The sequence below is a fragment of the Heptranchias perlo genome, chromosome X (genome assembly GCF_035084215.1).
Source record: "Heptranchias perlo isolate sHepPer1 chromosome X, sHepPer1.hap1, whole genome shotgun sequence".
Classification (NCBI taxonomy): Eukaryota; Metazoa; Chordata; class Chondrichthyes; order Hexanchiformes; family Hexanchidae; genus Heptranchias; species Heptranchias perlo.
In genome coordinates this window covers 12,421,421-12,442,480 of record NC_090370.1, presented here as the reverse complement: position 1 = coordinate 12,442,480, position 21,060 = coordinate 12,421,421, and the positions used below count along the sequence as shown (strand labels likewise).

The 21,060-nt window shown below is 44.6% G+C and overlaps 1 protein-coding gene across 2 annotated transcripts in view; it reads right to left on the bottom strand.

The window, feature by feature from the left end:
• The window catches only part of os9 (OS9 endoplasmic reticulum lectin), a 68,605-nt gene extending 58,679 nt beyond the window's left edge, over positions 1 to 9,926 (bottom strand). For both annotated transcript variants that reach the window (XM_067976730.1, XM_067976731.1), the window contains exon 1: positions 9,755 to 9,926. In XM_067976730.1, coding sequence (XP_067832831.1) covers positions 9,755 to 9,898 — 144 coding nt within the window. In that variant the 5' untranslated portion in view covers positions 9,899 to 9,926. The remainder of the gene's footprint in view (positions 1 to 9,754) is intronic.
• Positions 9,927 to 21,060: the final 11,134 nt, after the last annotated feature.

Genomic DNA, 21,060 nt, shown 5'->3' with positions numbered 1-21,060 from the left:
TTTTCAGACAATGAAAGCTCGTTTAGAGATTCCAGTGAACACTCACCAATTGTGGTGGTGATATTTCTATTCATTTGAGCACAGCATGAGGTGTCTGCTGAAAATATACTGTTGGTATTGGGTGGCCCACACCTTCTTGGGACAACTAGGAATGGGCAATAAATGTGGCCTCGTCAGTGTTGCCCACATCCTGCAAATAAAATAAAAATGGAAAAAGGCAAGTAAAGACCACTGGGCTGATCAATGCCTGCCCCATCGATTAGACGGTGTACCTCATGCACCACTTTCCCCAACCAGTAGTAATGCTAACGCATGGGAGAGGCAAAACAAGGAAGAAACTAGTGTCCAATTTCAGGAAAAGACCCTGGGAAATTCTACCCTGACTCTCTAAGGCAGTCAAACAAGGCTCCAGGCTACCCATGACACATGGTAACTTTACCCAAGTCACTAAGGGTCGCTGTTGAAGCTAGGCTATAGTGTGTTACAATATGCAAGATAAATTTTGGCCAGAGCTGAAGGTAGTCTTTCCTGCCAGAAATTAGTGATTATGCTTTGAGATGAGCTGTAGGGTTAATTCAATTGTCTTGTCAGTTACAATACAATCCACACTGGGTAGCACTGTCTTTACATCCATACAATATTAATATTTGCTCTACTTCCAAACAGAAAGGGGGCAAACTGAAGAAATGGAAAAATCCACAGGATGAGGGAATTCTAAAATATCTTTAAGCGATTGGATTGTGACAGGAATTTGAATGTGAGTCCTAATCCTTGAAACAGGATTTACAGAATTAGTATCCATTCACACAAATTTGCCAGCAAGTCTATCTCTGGATATCTATCAGAGGAAGAAAGCTTGTGCTATGTGGCAGAGCACCACTTAGTTAGGGTGAACGAATGAATGTCCTCCTTGCCCAGCAGGTTATCTGTTCCAGTTTGGGAGCTAAAAGATCAGTTTGCCTTGCTATTTCAGTTTGGTCTCCATGCAATATGTCCTTTGCCATTTATATGACAACTGTTCTGGGAGAGCAATGAAGGCCAATTCAGATGGTCATTAAATGGAGAATAAAACCCACAACTCACCATTCTTGTGTTACTGAGGAGAACAGAGGTTCCATGCAAAATGTTTATTCAAAAAACAACTACCTCTAATCATTTAAAAAAAATGTAAAACACAATGATAAATGTAGTTATTTTCCTTTATAGGATTTAGGATCACATGACAATTCAGTACTGCCCCTTTAAGAGTCTAACCATGTCCCCTTGACATTCAATGGCATTACCATCTCTGAATCCCCCATCAATATCCTGGGGGTCACCAATGACCGGAAACTTAACTGGACCAGCCATATAAATACTGTGGCTACAAGAGCAGGTCAGAGGCTGGGTATTCTGTGGCGAGTGACTCACCTCCTGACTCCCCAAAGCCTTTCTACCATCTACGAGGCACAAGTCAGGAGTGTGATGGAATACTCACCACTTGCTTGGATGAGTGCAGCTCCAACAACACTCAAGAAGCTCGACACCATCCAGGACAAAGTAGCCCGCTTGATTGGCACCCTATCCACCACCGGCGCACTGTGGCTGCAGTGTGTACCATCCACAAGATGCACTGCAGCAACTCGCCAAGGCTTCTTTGACAGCACCTCCCAAACCCGCGACCTCTACCACCTAGAAGGATAAGAGCAGCAGGCACATGGGAACACCACCACCTGCACGTTCCCCTCCAAGTCACACACCATCCCGACTTGGAAATATATCGCCGTTCCTTCATTGTCGCTGGGTCAAAATCCTGGAGCTCCCTAACAGCACTGTGGGAGAACCTTCACCACACGGACTGCAGCGGTTCAAGAAGGCAGCTCACCACCACCTTCTCAAGGGCAATTAGGGATGGGCAACAAATGCTGGCCTCGCCAGCGATGCCCACATCCCATGAACGAATAAAAAAAAAAATGCAACCTTGATTTCCAGTTAGACCAGATTGCTCAACAGTAATGTATTAAGGTAGCCGGTTTTGCTAAAAAAATAGCTACTGAGGGAAACTAAAGATTTTATTCTTCAGCATTTAAACAAAAAATTACAGTTCAGTTAATCCACAGCTGCAGCAGAAAACTAACCACCACAGGTCCCGTTGTTCAGCTACAACACCAACATTTTTTAAGATTGATTCACTTCATTCGTTATGACAGTACAAGTGGACTCTGCTTAATTCAACAGGTAGCAACAGCAAGTAGAATTCTCCCCTTTGTTTTAAATAAAGTACAACTTAAAATTCCACTTATTCTTGTCGTGCTTCAACTTGCAAACAGTAAACAAAGTTGATGCTAGGACTTCAGTAAAATGTAATGGTGGACATGTGAATTTTTTGTTTCATGCCTATTAGAACTATGGAAAAACACCCAGCAGTACAGATTTTATCTTTTCAAACTTGGATTCGGTCTGAAGAGAGCTTTGAGCTGTACAAAAATGGAGAGAAGTTTTGGTAGTGGCAGGACAATCTGACATGAATTAAAAGTAATGCATGAGAAGTGCATTGGTACAATGCAGAGTATTTTTCTTCTTTAAAAAAGTATGAATATACTAATTATGCTTAGTACAAACACAAGTAAACTCATTGGAATGAATAAATTGACTTGTTTATTAAGGTGCATTTACTAAGGTGTGTTTATTAAGGCAGATAAAAAAAAAGCAAGTCCAGTTTTGACTTCTCGCTCCACAGATTAGGGTCACCATCATGTTAGTTATACTTCAATGTTGCAGTTTCTCCAATTTTCTTCCTTTCCTGCCCTCAAGGCACTGACTCTTGCTTACACAGGGTTATATTGGCACTGGCAGCTCCTCTGGTATCATACCCATGAGCGTAGCCATTTTCATGCATGAGCCTACATGGTGAGCGTCTGTAAGCCCTATTTTATTAAGGGCATCACAGCTGACTTGATCCTGTCCACACAATGTCCACAAACACACACTTTCCAGCAAGGGTGACGGTAGAAATCAAGAGTGGGGACCCTGGCTGATTTTTCCCTTTCCTCACCCAGGGCCAGCGAGACCAACTGTAGCTTTGATTGAGATCAGTTAACTCATCACAAACTGGGAATCAAACTTAGGACCTTCTGGCCTGTATGGTTCAGTATTACACTGGGCAGCACTCTTACTCATTAGGTCATTGGAGGAGCTGTGCAATACTCAAATCGCTTTAAATGTAGCCATCAGTACATCAGTCGTCAGTAGGGGAGGAAGTATAAAAACCTCAAACACAACCCCTTAATTGCACTGCTGGGTGTTTTTTCATGGATCAAGTCAAAATAGTACAGGAATTTCACACACCCACTTTTATAATTTACTGAAATTTTTAAAAATGGAACCACTTGTTTCTACTTGAAAAGTAACAAAATAAAAGTCTATGGATCAATTTTTCTCTTCAAATGGAGCTGAACACTATTTTTTTAGCGTTTTGCATGCAGTCAAAACTATTTACAAACATACTTTTCAATTGCTTCTGACATCACTCTGGGGAGAATGAAGTTTGTTCAGTCAGGTTCTCCCCAAAAAGACCAGAGGGGGGAGAAAATGTTCAACAAGAGACATTTGCTGCAGTCTAAAAGCAGCCCCTCAGATACTTATCCAACTGACCTAATTTTGGGTCACTGTACAGCTTTTCAATTGTATTCAAGCACCAGAATCAACATCCATAGGAGCAGTAAAGATGGTCTGCACTCATTTCAGTACCATCTAACTGTAGAAAAACCTGGAAGAAGTGATCTTCTCCAGCTGTTGAGACCTCACAGTGGGTCATCATGGGGCTTCTTCTCAACTGAAACAAATTGCCTGCCGTGTTTGTTGACAAAACAGTGACTAAACTTCAAAATTAATTCATTGGCTGTGAACCCGAGGATGTGATAAAGTGCAATTTCTTTCTAACCAAAATGATCTTGACAAATAGGTGTTTGTCCTTCACTGAAATCATACAAATCACACTTTTTTTTGGATAACTTTTGTACTCAAGATGAGGGTTCAGTGCTTGGGACAAAACTTTTGTGCGCCTGATTTAGCATCAAGCACAGGGTTGACAGAAGATAACTTCCTCTAGACTGCTCCAGCAATTGCCTCAACCCTAAACTCTAAAGAGTGCTCCTTGTGGCCCATTCCACACCAGCCACCTTATACCTACTCAGGATGAAGTTTCCAAATTACTACCAATTGGTTTGAGAAAATATGATAAAACTGACAAAAATATTCAAGTACTTGGAACAAATTATCAAGACAAAGACAGGAGCACATACAGAACATTAACTTGAGACAACAGCTACTGCCTTGATAAATGGCAAAATATACTAGAGTCTGATATCTGGCTGCCAAAGATCTCCATCAATATAACACAGCCAATTTTACATGGCGCCTGATTTTCAATGGAAAAGAAAATTGGGTCCAGTGTAAAAATGGCTGCCGATTCACTATCACCCCTTTTGCGCTTTAGCCGAAGGCCAATTCCATTCCCATTGTGTGCAACTAGATTGAGTAAAGAATTTGCTGATTGCCCACAGGCATTCAACATGATTACCCATGAATCCTGCACTTCATTGAAAAAAAAATTAGATTACAGTCTGATCTATTCCAGTTCCCTTCAAGTACATACTCCAAACAATTTTGCTCCTGGACCCTCCTTTAGTGATACAGAATAACCATATCACAAATTTTTAAGTGGCCAGATTACAAATGCAAATATCTGGCCTATTAACTTAAATTCCTCTACTGTAAGGAACAGTATCTATTCATTTATACAAATGGTCAGGCTTGCTGCTTCTCAATAGGTGCTGTAATTTATTTAAGCTTTGCCTGTTTCTCAACTACAATACAGTATTTCCATATTTTGAATTAATCAGACCTGGTAACCCTTTGCAACAACTCTGGGACAAAATTACATGACCCTTTCAGTTCTACATCTGGCAATACTGATGGGAAAACACTGGTGCCTGTCAAGTAGACATTACTAAAAAATGGAGTGTTTACACAAATAAATCCAACATTTTGCAATTAAAGTCTCGCCAATCACGACACAACAGCCTCTGTTGAGCACATGCTATAGTTTACAAACAAGCATTATCACTACCACAGGACCAACATGCGTATACTGAAACCTTTAACCAAACAGCATTTCCCCAAATTTCTGTGGGTCTACAATACCATGGGAAGAATATGACTTACCATTCCCAACCAACTTTCTTTTTGATTTATTCCACCTGTATTTTTGTTGCAAATAATTTTTCTCCAATCCCTTAGTCTTTTTTAAAATAGGAACCCATCACAGTATGTGCACATCAAATGTATAACAGTTCTTACCCCTCCCATCCTATCACAGCAAATGCTGACTCATCCATTACTCAACCCGAGCCTGTATAAACGCTATGCCATTGGTTTTCAAATTAGGTTCCGCCGACTTCAGCAGCCTCCCAGAGAGTTCCAGACGGTCAGCGGGATCGAATTTCTGTCGGAGGCAAGTATAGCATGTGCCTCGAGGGTTCTGTATTTGTTGACTTACTAGTCCACTATTTCCATTGCTGTACAAACGTTTTATACAATGATAACACAATTATTCAGCAAGTAGGATAAGGGTCTCCAGTACGGTCAACATTCGCAGTGGGTACCACATATTTGGTGCCACCTGTGCGAGATTTCAGCCATTCTGAACTCCATCACAATGGAGTCTGTAAACAGGTTCCTTAAACACTTCATAATGCTGTGCCCAACATATATTTTAAGAAACAATGCAATTAGTAAACTAAATAATGCAAGTGGTAAAAAAGACTCTAATTGAACCCAAAGGCTTCAATGTTAAACACCACTGAAATTTTCAGTGGTCGGAAAAGAAAGTAGAGGCCTGGATTTGGACCAGGACTCGAGTTTAAAGTGTATATATTATTGTAAATAGATTAACATTTTCCAAATAAATTTGCTACTGAATGAATCGGGTTTGAACTGAACAAGTGGGGCTGGAAATTAAGGCCACAGATCTACAGGACAGTTCAAGCAGCTGGAGCAGACGAAAAAGCTGTTCAACCCATTTCCTTCCTTCTGCCAAGTCCTGTTTTAGAACCCAATTAACATCTCATCACCGTCCTACACCAAGATCATTCCCCTCTAATATCTGTTGAGCGAGGAATTGATCCAATGCTCTTTCTGAATGCACGAACTGCATGTTTACTGCACTAAATGCTATACAGCTATACAAAGCCCTGATTAGATCACACCTGGAGTACTGTGTACAGTTCTGGGCACTGGACCTTAGAAAGGATATACTGACCTTGGAAGGAGTGCAGCGTAGATTCATCAGAATGTTACCAGGACTCCAAGGGTTCGATTATGAGGAGAGATTACATAAACTAGGCTTGTATTCCCTCGAATATGGAAAGTTAAGGGGTGATTTGATTGAGGTTTTTAAGAATATTGAAAAGGAATTGATAGGGTAGATGGAGAAACTTTTTCCTCTGGTGGGGAAGTCTAGGACAAGAGGACATAACCTTAAAATCAGAACCAGGCCATTCAGGAGAGAAGTTAGGAAACACTTATTCATGCAAAAGGGTGGTAGAAGTGTGGAACTCTCTCCCACAAAAAGCAGTAGATGCTAACTCAATTAATAGTTTTAAATCAGAGATCGCTAAGATTTTTGCTCGTCAAGAGTATTAAGGGATATGGAGCCAAGGTGGGTAAATGAAGTTAGGATGCAGATCAGCCATGATCTCAATGGCAGAAGGGGCTGAACGACCTACTCCTGTTCCTATGTTCCTAAATCATGTTCTCTTGTTTTCATATGTTGGTTTTGCACAAAATACCCATCTATGCACACTTTATCTTGAAGAACTTGCAACATGTTCAGACTCCTCCAAAGAAGTTTTTCCTATTGTATTTACTTCAAACAGAATCTTCCAAACACAGCGACATTAAAGTGTATTTAGGTGTCAGCCATGACTCAGTGGGTAGCACTCTCACCTTTGAGTCAGATGGTTGTGGGTTCAATTCCCACTCCAGAGACTTGAGTGTCAGCCTAGATTATGTGCTCAAGTACAGTACTGAGGGAGTACTGCACTGTCGGAGGTGCCTTTTCCTTCAGATGAGACGTTAAACCGAGGCCCCGTCTGCCCTCTCAGGTGGGCCGTAAGAGATCCCATGGCACTACTTCGAAGAGCAGCAGGGGAGTTTCTCCCTGGTGTCCTGGCCAACATTTTTCCCTCAACCAACAGCACTAAAAAAAAAATTGTATGGTTATTTAGCTCGTGGCTGTTTGTGGGACCTTGCTATGCACAAATTGGCTGTCACATTTCCTTCATTATAACAGCGGTGGCACTTCATCGACTGTAAAGTGCTTTGGGACATCCAGAGGCTGTGAAAGGCATCATATAAATACAAGTTCTTTCTTTCCCTTGACATGTGGCAAACAGCACACACAAACCCACATTTGCCACTTCATGGTACAAGATATTGGAACACCAAGGTAGTGCTGCTCCCTCATTAGAAAATAACTAATTTTGCAATTCTATACCCAACAATCTGCCAAATTAAGCTATAATTTATTACAATCGCTATTTCATGCACATCTTATTTGGGCATCACCATTAAGTGACAGGCACGCCTGCCACTTCCATCACTAGATGGAGCTTCACAAGCTGTTGATCTTCATATCTATGCCTACAGCACCAGTAATGCAGAGGGAAATTAGCTTCATCGTGACTTTCTGTGGCAAGTCACAGGAGGTTCACTTATATTTGCAAAAAGTAAAAGCTTCATAATTTTGTGTTAAAAAGACATAAAAGTACTGTTTTTCCTCTGCCAGGGATAACAGCTCTCCTTTTCACGACCTGTAATCAATTAATTTACACTTCTATTACACTCATTACAAGAAGTGGTGTCTCAAACATCTCTTACAGGGGGATAGGAGTGGACACTTGAGCATGTGGAGAGGGCAGGACAAGAAAGAAGGATAAAAGTAAGGAGGATCCAAAAATATGGTCAAAGAAGAAGGTCTTAAAGAGGTATTTGAAGGTAGGCAAGGAGGTGGCATGGTGGAAATGCTGAGGGTGGGCAATTGGTGGGCAGGGGCAAGGTGGCTGAAGGAGCAACTGCCAATGGTGGAGTGGAGAACAAAGATCTGGCACAGTACTGAAGGACCGGAGTATGTGTGCTGATATACAATGTTTGAGGAAGAGATCACAAAAGGTCAGAAGGGGCAAAGCCACAAGGGGATGGAAGGCAAAGACAGTAATCTTAAAGTCTGGATGTGGGAGGCCAGTGGGGTTTGGAGGGGGCAGGGATCTCCGAGTCAGCAAGCTATGCAAGGGTAGGAGCTAGAGATTGTCCTGTTTATTATTTCAACTGACCTGGAAGCAAGGCAACTATAGTATCCACTGAACTGAGACAGCACTACCAAACTTCAGTATATACTTTTAACTCCATATGCCAGAGACTCAAATAACCCAATTTCTCCACTCCTTTTTTCCTGCAACTTTTGTCCCTGGACACCTCTAGCGTGTCGCTTGAATGGCCATTTTTCATGTGTGAACCTATACAGTGAGTGCCAGGAGGATATTCAACTACACGAGGCATTAACCATCTTCTGCACAGAGAGCTCACTATTTTAATTGGCAAGTAAAATCTTCTGAATCATTACCAAGGATACATAAATATCAGCTTCTCTGAATTACCTCACCAGGAGATATACTAAATTGCAACAGTTACAAGTCTGGGATTTATAAACACACTCCTCAAATTATTATACCGTAAATACAGTTCACATGACACTGGAATACTACCCTGGGAATAGCAGGTGCCATACCATCAGTTTAGTTGCTAGATGTAACCAAAGGAAATGTGTAAAGCAGAGTAAGATATCATCACATTGTGCAAACAGATGATAAGGAATTCACTGTAGCCAAAGTAAACACAAAACAACTACCTATACTATTGGATGCAGCCTGTGCTGTTCCACTTGCAACATAAAAAGTACACAACAGCTGGGATAAACTCAGACCTTCAGGACTCAAAACAAGAAAAAAAATCCATAAGGGAAAGAGCACCAATTACACATCATTCTGCAATCTTTTAATTTTGTTGATAAGGCATCTCCAAAGTTTTATTCTCAGTAGATGTAATTACTTCAGCAGTTTTTCATCTTTTAATTTCATCGTCAGTACTAACTAGTAAGGTGCAAACTGCAGCAAAGGCGGCCTTAAAAGACCACCTACTTGCCTTAGAATCTCAGTCTCAAAGTTACATCGAGACTACTAAAACCCAAGAACCACCTTATGCCAGTACCAAAAGTTACTGTATTTCACCAAAGTTCATCCTTTCACTATCAATACATTCAAGTTAGATTAAAAGCTGCTACACAATATAAAAAGGTGTACACACGGCACAAGGTGACTATTAACAGAAATACTAAACGGGCATAACATTTATGAAAAGACAATGAGCAGAATCTTCTCCACTTTTTGCTAAGAGACATATAACCCAATGTCATATCAATCACATCATCGTCACTTGCCAGTGATGTGATTATGACAAAAACGACACCCAGCGTTTCTTCAACCAACCCAAAACGAAGTCAACTAAAGACAAAACAATGAAACCACATTAAAGTGTAAACACAGCTCCCCTGTGAGAAACCTCAGTTACTGTGTGAACCGGTCGGAATCTGATTGCATTCAAGGCAACGGCATTCGGCTACCACAAACCCCCCCTGTGACAGCACTGGCCAACTTGCCTGCCCTTTAATGATGGGGTCCGAGAGGATCTCGATGCCGTATTTCATCTCGTTAAGCTCTTCAATATTGAGGAAGGCCGAGAAGCACAAAAACTGCATCGACCACACGGTGACAACCAGAAACCCTCTTGTTATGGCCGCCATCTTGAACCATCGCAGAGGCGTGCGCCCGCTCACCCTAACTTTAATATAACGGATCCCGCCTTCCCGAAGCGTGTATTGGTTAACGGCTCCCCGCGGGAGCCAATCAGGCTGTGACGCGCCGCTACACCGAACATAATTACCCGACTGTCACGTCACTCAAACGGTACAAGCCAGGGGACTGGGGCTGCAACCTAACCTGATCACTCAGACCCCGCCTTTACGATGCGCTGATTAATTAGAATCACAGAAATTTCCGGCATTGAAGGAGGCCATTCGGTGTTTCGTGTCTGTATCAACCGAAAAAGGTTGTAATCCAACAACTAAATATCATTAACTGACATCTGGTTGGATAAATACTGTTGTCACTCGTAATATCAGCGTTGTCTGTTAAAGGAACCTGTGAACACTTGGACTCGCCTCTGTACCTCATCATTGCCTTGGGGGCTATAGGGCTAAAGACCTTGACCATTGAGAAGTTGATTTGCCACCTCTGGATGAGTGTAACTCCAACAACACTCAAGAAGCTCGACACCATCCAGGACAAAGCAGCCCGCTTGATTGGCACCCCATCCACCACCCTAAACATTCACTCCCTTCACCACCGGCGCACTGTGGCTGCAGTGTGTACCATCCACAGGATGCACTGCAGCAACTCGCCAAGGCTTCTTCGACAGCACCTCCCAAATCCGCGACCTCTACCACCTAGAAGGACAAGAGCAGCAGGTACATGGGAACAACACCACCTGCACGTTCCCCTCCAAGTCACACACCATCCCGACTTGGAAATATATCGCCGTTCCTTCATCGTCGCTGGGTCAAAATCCTGGAACTCCCTTCCTAACAACACTGTGGGAGAACCGTCACCACATGGACTGCAGCGGTTCAAGAAGGCGGCTCACCACCACCTTCTCGAGGGCAATTAGAGATGGGCAATAAATGCCGGCCTTGCCAGTGACGCCCACATCCCATGAACGAATAAAAAAAGAACAAAAAACTATGCGTTCAGTGACCGGTTTACTGGAATATCAGTCCTGGTGATTACTTTGTTCATTGATCGTGCTGACCCAATTGAATTTTCTTTCAGAAAAGTACATGGTGAAAACACATTTAGTTGTATGAGTTTCTCCATCAGTTCAAAGTTCTTGAATCATCTGTAGCCTTCCTCTCTGAACCCTCTCCAATGCATCAATGTCCATAATTGCACACAACAGGGGTACATTTTCAACTTGCCGCCTGGGCATAAAAATATCACTGGGGATTAGCCGCCAGCTATAGAAATCACTCGATTTTCATTTCCATTGAAAATCTACCCCAATATTTCAAATATCGCCTCACAAATGTAGAATAGAGTGGGACCGATATAGGTATACAATGGAAATGGCCAGATTTAATGCACATAATTCAATGGGATACATAAGATACACGCTGCAAATGGCAGGACATACACTGGCGAACAGTAGGATATATTTAACATAAAATTCGCACAAATATGATACACAAATAGATTTGTTAGCAAAATCAAAGCCCATGGGATTAAAGGGACAGTGGCAGTGTGGATACAAAATTGGCTGGGGACAGAAAGCAGAGAGTAGTGGTGAACGGTTGTTTTTCAGACTGGAGGGAAGTGTGCAATGGTGTTCCCCAGGGGTCAGTATTAGGACCACTGCTCTTTTTGATATATATTAATGACCTGGACTTGGGTATACAGGGTATAATTTCAAAGTTTGCAGATGACACTAAACTCGGAAATGTAGTAAACAATGTGGAGGATAGTAACAGACTTCAGGAGGACATAGACAGACTGGTGAAATGGGCAGACACATTGCAGATGAAATTTAATGCAAAGAAGTGTGAAGTGATACATTTTGATAGGAAGAATGAGGAGAAGCAATATAAACTAAATGGTACAATTTTAAATGGGGTGCAGGAACAGAGAGACCTGGGGGTGCACATACACAAATCATTGAAGGTGGCAGGACAAGTTGAGAAGGCTGTTAAAAAAGAATATGGGATCCTGGGCTTTATTAATAGAGGCATAGAGTATAAAAGCAAGGAAATTATGCTAAACCTTTATAAAACACTGGTTAGGCCTCAGCTGGAGCATTGTGTTCAATTCTGGACACCACACTTTAGGAAGGATGTCAAGGCCTTGGAGAGGGTGCAGAAGAGATTTACTAAAATGGTACCAGGGATGAGGGACTTTAATTATGGCGGGAAGGGGGGGGGAAGGAGAAGCTGGGGTTGTTCTCCTTAGAACAGAGAAGGTTAAGTGGAGATTTGATAGAGGTGTTCAAAATCATGAACGGTTTTGACAGCGTAAATAAGCAGAAACTGTTTCCAGTGACAGAAGGGTCGGTAACCAGAGGACACAGGTTTAACGTGATCGGCAAAAGAGCCAAAGACGACATGAGGAAACATTTTTACACAGCGAGTTGTTATGATCTGGAATGCGCTGCCTGAAAGGGCGGTGGAAGCAGATTCAATAGTAACTTTCAAAAGGGAATTGGATAAATACTTGAAGGGGAACAATTTACAGGGCTATGGGGAAAGAGCAGGGGAGTGGGACTAATTGGATAGCTCTTTCAAAGAGCCGGTACAGGCATGATGGCCTGAATGACCTCCTCCTGTGCTGTGCTTACTATGATACTACGATACAAGTTGAACGTGGCAGGGCAAATTGATAAAGCTGTAAAAAAGCATACGGGATCCTTGGCTTTATAAACCGAGGCATAGAGTACAAAAGCAAAGAAGTTATGCCAAACCTTTGTAAAATACTGGTTAGGTCTCAGCTGGAGTATTGTGTTCAATTCTGGGCACCACACTTTAGGAAGGATGTCAAGGCTTTGGAGAGGGTGCAGAGGAGATTTACTAGAATGGTACCAGGGATGAGGGACTTCAGTTATGTGGTGAGACTGGAGAAGCTGGGGTTCTTCTCCTTACAACAGATTCGGTTAAGGGAAGATTTCATAGAGCTGTTCAAAATTATGAGGGGTTTTGATAGAATCATAGAAGTTTACAACATGGAAACAGGCCCTTCGGCCCAACATGTCCATGTCGCCCAGTTTATACCACTAAGCTAGTCCCAATTGCCTGCACTTGGCCCACATCCCTCTATACCCATCTTACCCATGTAACTGTCCAAATGCTTTTTAAAAGACAAAATTGTACCCGCCTTTACTACTGCCTCTGGCAGCTCGTTCCAGACACTCACCACCCTTTGAGTGAAAAAATTGCCCCTCTGGACCCTTTTGTATCTCTCCCCTCTCACCTTAAATCTATGCCCCCTCGTTATAGACTCCCCTACCTTTGGGAAAAGATTTTGACTATCTACCTTATCTATGCCCCTCATTATTTTATAGACTTCTATAAGATCACCCCTTAACCTCCTACTCTCCAGGGAAAAAAGTCTCAGTCTATCCAACCTCTCCCTATAAGTCAAACCATCAAGTCCCGGTAGCATCCTAGTAAATCTTTTCTGCACTCTTTCTAGTTTAATAATATCCTTTCTATAATAGGGTGACCAGAACTGTACACAGTATTCCAAGTGTGGCCTTACTAATGTCTTGTACAACTTCAACAAGACATCCCAACTCCTGTATTCAATGTTCTGACCAATGAAACCAAGCATGCTGAATGCCTTCTTCACCACCCTATCCACCTGTGACTCCACTTTCAAGGAGCTATGAACCTGTATTCCTAGATCTCTTTGTTCTATAACTCTCCCCAATGCCCTACCATTAACGGAGTAGGTCCTGGCCCGATTCGATCTACCAAAATGCATCACCTCACATTTATCTAAATTAAACTCCATCTGCCATTCATTGGCCCACTGGCCCAATTTATCAAGATCCCGTTGCAATCCTAGATAACCTTCTTCACTGTCCACAATGCCACCAATCTTGGTGTCATCTGCAAACTTACTAACCATGCCTCCTAAATTCTCATCCAAATCATTAATATAAATAACAAATAACAGCGGACCCAGCACCGATCCCTGAGGCACACCGCTGGTCACAGGCCTCAAATTTGAAAAACAACCCTCTACAACCACCCTCTGTCTTCTGTCGTCAAACTAATTTTGTATCCAATTGGCTACCTCACCTTGGATCCCGTGAGATCTAACCTTATGTAACAACCTACCATGCGGTACCTTGTCAAAGGCTTTGCTAAAGTCCATGTAGACCATGTCTACTGCACAGCCCTCATCTATCTTCTTGGTTACCCCTTCAAAAAACTCAATCAAATTTGTGAGACATAATTTTCCCCTCACAAAACCATGCTGACTGTTCCTAATCAGTCCCTGCCTCTCCAAATGCCCGTAGATCCTGTCTCTTAGAATACCCTCTAACAACTTACCCACTACAGATGTCAGGCTCACCGGTCTGTAGTTCCCAGGCTTTTCCCTGACGCCCTTCTTAAACAAAGGCACAACATTTGCTACCCTCCAATCTTCAGGCACCTCACCTGCAGCTGTCGATGATTCAAATATCTCTGCTAGGGGACCCGCAATTTGCTCCCTAACCTCCCGTAACGTCCTGGGATACATTTCATCAGGTCCCGGAGATTTATCTACCTTGATGCGCGTTAAGACTTCCAGCACCTCCCTCTCTGTAATATGTACACTCCTCAAGACATCACTGTTTATTTCCCCAAGTTCCCTAACATCCATGCCTTTCTCAACCGTAAATACCGATGCGAAATATTCATTTAGGATCTCACCCATCTCTTGTGGTTCCGCACATAGATGACCTTGTTGATACTTAAGAGGCCCTACTCTCTCCCTATTTACTCTTTTGCCCTTTATGTATTTGTAGAAGCTCTTTGGATTCACCTTTGCCTTATCTGCCAAAGCAATCTCATGTCCCCTTTTTGCCCTCCTGATTTCTCTCTTAACTCTACTCCGGCAATCACTATACTCTTCAAGGGATCCACTTGATCCCAGCTGCCTATGCATGTCATATGCCTCCTTCTTCTTTCTGACTAGGGCCTCAATCTCCCGAGTCATCCAAGGTTCCCTACTTCTACCAGCCTTGCCCTTCACTTTATAAGGAATGTGCTTACCCTGAACCCTGGTTAACACACTTTTGAAAGCCTCCCACTTACCAGACGTCCCTTTGCCTGCCAACAGACTCTCCCAATCAACTTCTGAAAGTTCCTGTCTAATACCATCAAAATTGGCCTTTCCCCAATTTAGAATTTTAACTTTTGGGCCAGACCTATCCTTCTCCATAGCTATCTTAAAACTAATGGAATTATGATCACTGGTCCCAAAGTGATCCCTCACTAACACTTCTGTCACCTGCCCTTCCTTATTTCCCAAGAGGAGGTCAAGTTTTGCCCCCTCTCTAGTCGGGCCATCCACATACTGAATGAGAAATTCCTCCTGAATACACTCAACAAATTTCTCTCCATCCAAGCCCCTAATGCTATGGCTGTCCCAGTCAATGTTGGGAAAGTTAAAGTCCCCTACTATTACCACCCTATTTTTCTTGCAGCTGTCTGTAATCTCCTTACATATTTGCTCCTCAATTTCCCGTTGACTATTTGGGGGTCTGTAGTACAATCCTATCAAAGTGATAGAGATTCCACTTCTCCAATGTTCAAATTATTTATGACTAGCTACAACAAATCCTGCATATAATTGCCAAATTTGCAGGGAGTTGTCATGATGCTTTTGTCATGAGGAACTCCAGCCTCCCAACTCCATTCAGGGAAAGTAAGGAAGTGCCAGGGTGGCTTCTGGGAGACAAAGGCCCCGATATTACCAGGTAGGCGGGATGGCAGCTGAGGGGGGGGGGTGGGGGGGCGACTGGGCGTGTGGGTAACCCGCCCAGTGAAATCCGTCCGTTAATCACGCGATCGCGGGAAAATTGAAGGCACTTAATCTGGCTTCTGGGTTTCCCGTTGTCAACCTGCGCAGCGGGCGGACTACGCACCCGCATCACAGGCTGTCAGCTGGAGGAGCTTTATTTAAAGGGGCAGTCCTCCAATGACTGATCCGACAGCAAACAACCAAAATTATAGAATGGAGCAGACCGGGGGAAAGGCTGCTCCCAGATTTACCGATGCCTCACTCCAGGTCCTATCGGATGGGGTGAGGAGGAGGAGGGATATTTTCTATCCGGCGGTCGGGAGCAAGTGGCCTTTCTCTGCCACTAAGAAGGCCTGGCTCGAGGTGGCAGAGGAGGTCACCAGCAGCAGCAACGTCTCCCACACCTGGATCCAGTGCAGAAAGCTCTTCAATGACCTAACTAGGTCAGCTAAAGTGAGTACATTCCGTCTTCCACATCACTGCCCCCACCCCACAACTCATTCTGTACATGCCAACACTACTCTATCACGTCACTCCTCACACCCACTCAAAGCTGATCCTCAACTTACCTGCACTTACTCACCTCCCCAGTACTCATCCCACCACTACCACTCAACCCAATCCTCATACAATGTCACAGGGGAAGCACCATGTAGGAGTAGTCGGAAGCATAAAGCAAAGGTTTTGTGAGCACAAAGGGGATGCACAAGGGTGTTTGACGGTTTGTCATGTTTTTTATTTATATTTGATTTTTGTTCATGGCACATTAAATATTATTATTGTCACCACTATTGCCACGTCTTGGCCATTCTTGACTGGCTTGTGTAATAAGTCCCTTTCATGAGGTTCACCATGAACACCCTCACTTGATGCCACCCATTGGGTCACTCTACAGTGGGTGTATGTGTAGTTGCACGACTATTTTGTGCAGGTACCTGTGGTGCAGCACTGTGTTGTGGAGCTCCACGTGGCGGAGGTGGACGGCGTGCCTGGCGAGGCTGGCGATGCTGGTGATGTTTTTTTTTTATTCGTTCACGGGATGTGGGCGTCGCTGGCAAGGCTGGCATTTATTGCCCATCCCTAATTGCCCTCGAGAAGGTGGTGGTGAGCCGCCTTCTTGAACCGCTGCAGTCCGTGTGGTGACGGTTCTCCCACAGTGCTGTTAGGAAGGGAGTTCCAGGATTTTGACCCAGCGACAATGAAGGAACGGCGATATATTTCCAAGTCAGGATGGTGTGTGACTTGGAGGGGAACGTGCAGGTGGTGTTGTTCCCATGCGCCTGCAGCTCTTGTCCTTCTAGGTGGTAGAGGTCGCGGGTTTGGGAGGTGCTGTCGAAGAAGCCTTGGCGAGTTGCTGCAGTGCATCCTGTGGATGGTGCACACTGCAGCCACAGTGCGCCGGTGGTGAAGGGAGTGAATGTTTAGGGTGGTGGATGGGGTGCCAATCAAGCGGGCTGCTTTATCTTGGATGGTGTCGAGCTTCTTGAGTGTTGTTGGAGCTGCACTCATCCAGGCAAGTGGAGAGTATTCCATCACACTCCTGACTTGTGCCTTGTGGATGGTGGAAAGGCTTTGGGGAGTCAGGAGGTGAGTCACTCGCCGCAGAATACCCAGCCTCTGACCTGCTCTTGTAGCCACAGTATTTATATGGCTGGTCCAGTTAAGTTTCTGGTCAATGGTGATCCCCAGGATGTTGATGGTGGGGGATTCGGCGATGGTAATGCCGTTGAATGTCAAGGGGAGGTGGTTAGACTCTCTCTTGTTGGAGATGGTCATTGCCTGGCACTTATCTGGCGCGAATGTTACTTGCCACTTATGAGCCCAAGCCTGGATGTTGTCCAGGTCTTGCTGCATGCAGGCTCGGACTGCTTCATTATCTGAGGGGTTGCGAATGGAACTGAACACTGTGCAGTCATCAGCGAACATCCCCATTTCTGACCTTATGATGGAGGGAAGGTCATTGATGAAGCAGCTGAAGATGGTTGGGCCTAGGACACTGCCCTGAGGAACTCCTGCAGCAATGCCCTGGGGCTGAGATGCTTGGCCTCCAACAACCACTACCATCTTCCTTTGTGCTAGGTATGACTCCAGCCACTGGAGAGTTTTCCCCCTGATTCCCATTGACTTCAATTTTACGAGGGCTCCTTGGTGCCACACTCGGTCAAATGCTGCCTTGATGTCAAGGGCAGTCACTCTCACCTCACCTCTGGAATTCAGCTCTTTTGTCCATGTTTGGACCAAGGCTGTAATGAGGTCTGGAGCCGAGTGGTCCTGGCGGAACCCAAACTGAGCATCGGTGAGCAGGTTATTGGTGAGTAAGTGCCGCTTGATAGCACTGTCGACGACACCTTCCATCACTTTGCTGATGATTGAGAATAGACTGATGGGGCGGTAATTGGCAGGATTGGATTTGTCCTGCTTTTTGTGGACAGGACATACCTGGGCAATTTTCCACATTGTCGGGTAGATGCCAGTGTTGTAGCTGTACTGGAACAGCTTGGCTAGAGGCGCAGCTCGTTCTGGAGCACAAGTCTTCAGCACTACAGCTGGGATGTTGTTGGGGCCCATAGCCTTTGCTGTATCCAGTGCACTCAGCCGTTTCTTGATATCACGTGGAGTGAATCGAATTGGCCGAAGACTGGCTTCCGTGATGGTGGGGATATCGGGAGGAGGCTGAGATGGATCATCCACTCGGCACTTCTAGCTGAAGATGGTTGCAAACGCTTCAGCCTTGTCTTTTGCACTCACGTGCTGGACTCCGCCATCATTGAGAATGGGGATGTTTGCAGAGCCTCCTCCTCCCTTTAGTTGTTTAATTGTCCACCACCATTCACGACTGGATGTGGCAGGACTGCAGAGCTTTGATCTGATTCGTTGGTTGTGGAATCGCTTAGCTCTGTCTATAGCGTGTTGCTTCCGCTGTTTACATGCATGTAGTCCTGAGTTGTAGCTTCACCAGGTTGGCACCTCATTTTTCGGTACGCCTGGTGCTGCTCCTGGCATGCTCTTCTACACTCCTCATTGAACCAGGGTTGATCCCCTGGCTTGTTGGTAATGGTAGAGTGAGGAATATGCCGGGCCATGAGGTTACAGATTGTGCTGGAATACAATTCTGCTGCTGCTGATGGCCCACAGCGCCTCATGGATGCCCAGTTTTGAGCTGCTAGATCTGTTCTGAATCTATCCCATTTAGCACGGTGGTAGTGCCACACAACACGTTGGATGGTGTCCTCAGTGTGAAGACGGGACTTCATCTCCACGAGGACTGTGCGGTGGTCACTCCTACCAATACTGTCATGGACAGATGCATTTGCGACAGGTAGATTGGTGAGGACGAAGTCAAGTAAGTTTTTCCCTCGTGTTGGTTCGCTCACCACCTGCTGCAGGCCCAGATGTTGCTCGTCCTCGGATGAAGTGATGAATGCAGCTATGGCGCCCCCCCCCCCATCCTGACGGTGTGAGTTTGAGGGGGTCCGCAAAGCAGGTAAATGTGTTTGCACAGCAGAGTTTAGGGTATAAATTAATAATTTTGAGTGGAAAGACAAAGGCGTTACTGCCAAAACGTTGTCTGAAGTGACAGAGTGCCCTGCTGCAATAAATGAGGTATTCCCCATAACTGTCAAAAAATCCTTTGCATCTCCCACTGGCTGCTGGCTGAAACACGTCTGCTCCAACAGGAAGTGTTTCCCACAGTACGGAAAACATGCTGAGGATCCTTCAAAATTGCACCTCTGTCAAAATCTCCAGTCAATGAGGTCTTTCGAGTACCTCAAATAGCTAAATAAGTATCTAAATTATCATCCCGCATCATTGGGAACCCGGAAGTGAGCGGATTGGAGCTGGGCTCCGAACCCGCTCCGGGATTCCGCCATTTTCAGAGCCCCCCCGCGCCCAACGCACCCGCTCGGCCATCCGAAAATCGACCCCAAAGTGTTTCCCTTTCACCCATCACTCCACTTCAACTGCTGAATTCAGAAACAGACCATCATTACAACTAACCCCATTTATCAACAAGGGTTGGTCATTCAGAGAACTATAGGAGTTCTGAAGGCTGTCTTGATAGATCTGAAGGGGCTCTGGAGTATGCTCCCGAATGGCCCTCTTGCATTGTGGTAACTCGCTGTGCCCTTCACAAATTCACATTTCAGGAAGGACTGGAAATGGAATGACAAGAGGAGGCGGGCCTGGATGTGTTAAAGTCTGAGCAACCTGGAACTCAGTACCATGAAGATCAGTACTCGGAGAATTCTTCTTTGCCCCTTGCCAGGGAAATAATATAGCAACATTATTAGTTATACAGTTTCCTCGGATTAAAGTGGTACCCTTCGAAATCCTCCATCACTCCATCAATAAAGAGCCCCAGCCTTCCTGCCAACTCCAATCATTCCATACCTTAACATCTGCCTTCCTGACTTCCATGAACTAAAATGTCCTGTCACTCTGATCAGACTTTGTGTTATCACATGAGCTCATTGATCATCAAAGTCGATTCAAAGTGCAACATATTTATTTTGTAAAAAGAGCTCACATCTACTTATCATGTGTTTCTCCAGGTGCCGAGACATACTTTTCTATCTCAGATCCTGGTGCTGCATTTGGGTACCACCTGAGGGCAGTGTTGCAAAAGGCTCTTTTGCCAATCACGTTAAATCTGTGTCCTCTGGTTACTGACCCATCTGCCACTGGAAACAGTTTCTCCTTATTTACACTGTTATCGGTGCTCTGTGAGTCACCTGATGCAATATCCTCATCTATACTATCTATCCTCATCTGAACACCCCCCGCCTCCCACCAGTTTCTGAGGTGATGTGTGGGATAGAGAAAGCAGGTGACGAAGGGGGTGAAATTGACATGGGGGCATGGGAGCCAGAGGTCAATGGGGCAGGATGGTCGCCATCATCATCATCATCATCATCATTGTCATCATCCTCATCATCATCAAAATTGACCATGGCTATCATCATCATGCTTATCATCTTCCCCCTCTTCTGCCCTTCCTCTTACTGTGCTGGACCTGCGGAAGAAGAGAAATGATGTAAGAATGGGTGATAAGGTGACGAGCTAGAGACAGCTCTGGTGTTCTATTGCAGCTTGGTTCTTTAGAGGTCTGTAGCAGGTGCAGGTATTGCTTTGCGCCAACTCGTCGACAGCTGACACTGCCCGCCGAACTTGCCATCACCGACTATTACTGCGACTTGCCACTCCTGCAACTCAATAAAAACACAAGAACGTAGGCAGGAACATAGGAACAGGAGTAGGCCATACGGCCCCTCGAGCCATTCAATCAGATCATGGCTGATCTTCAATTTCAATTCCACTTTCCCGCCCAATTCCCATATCCCTTGATTCC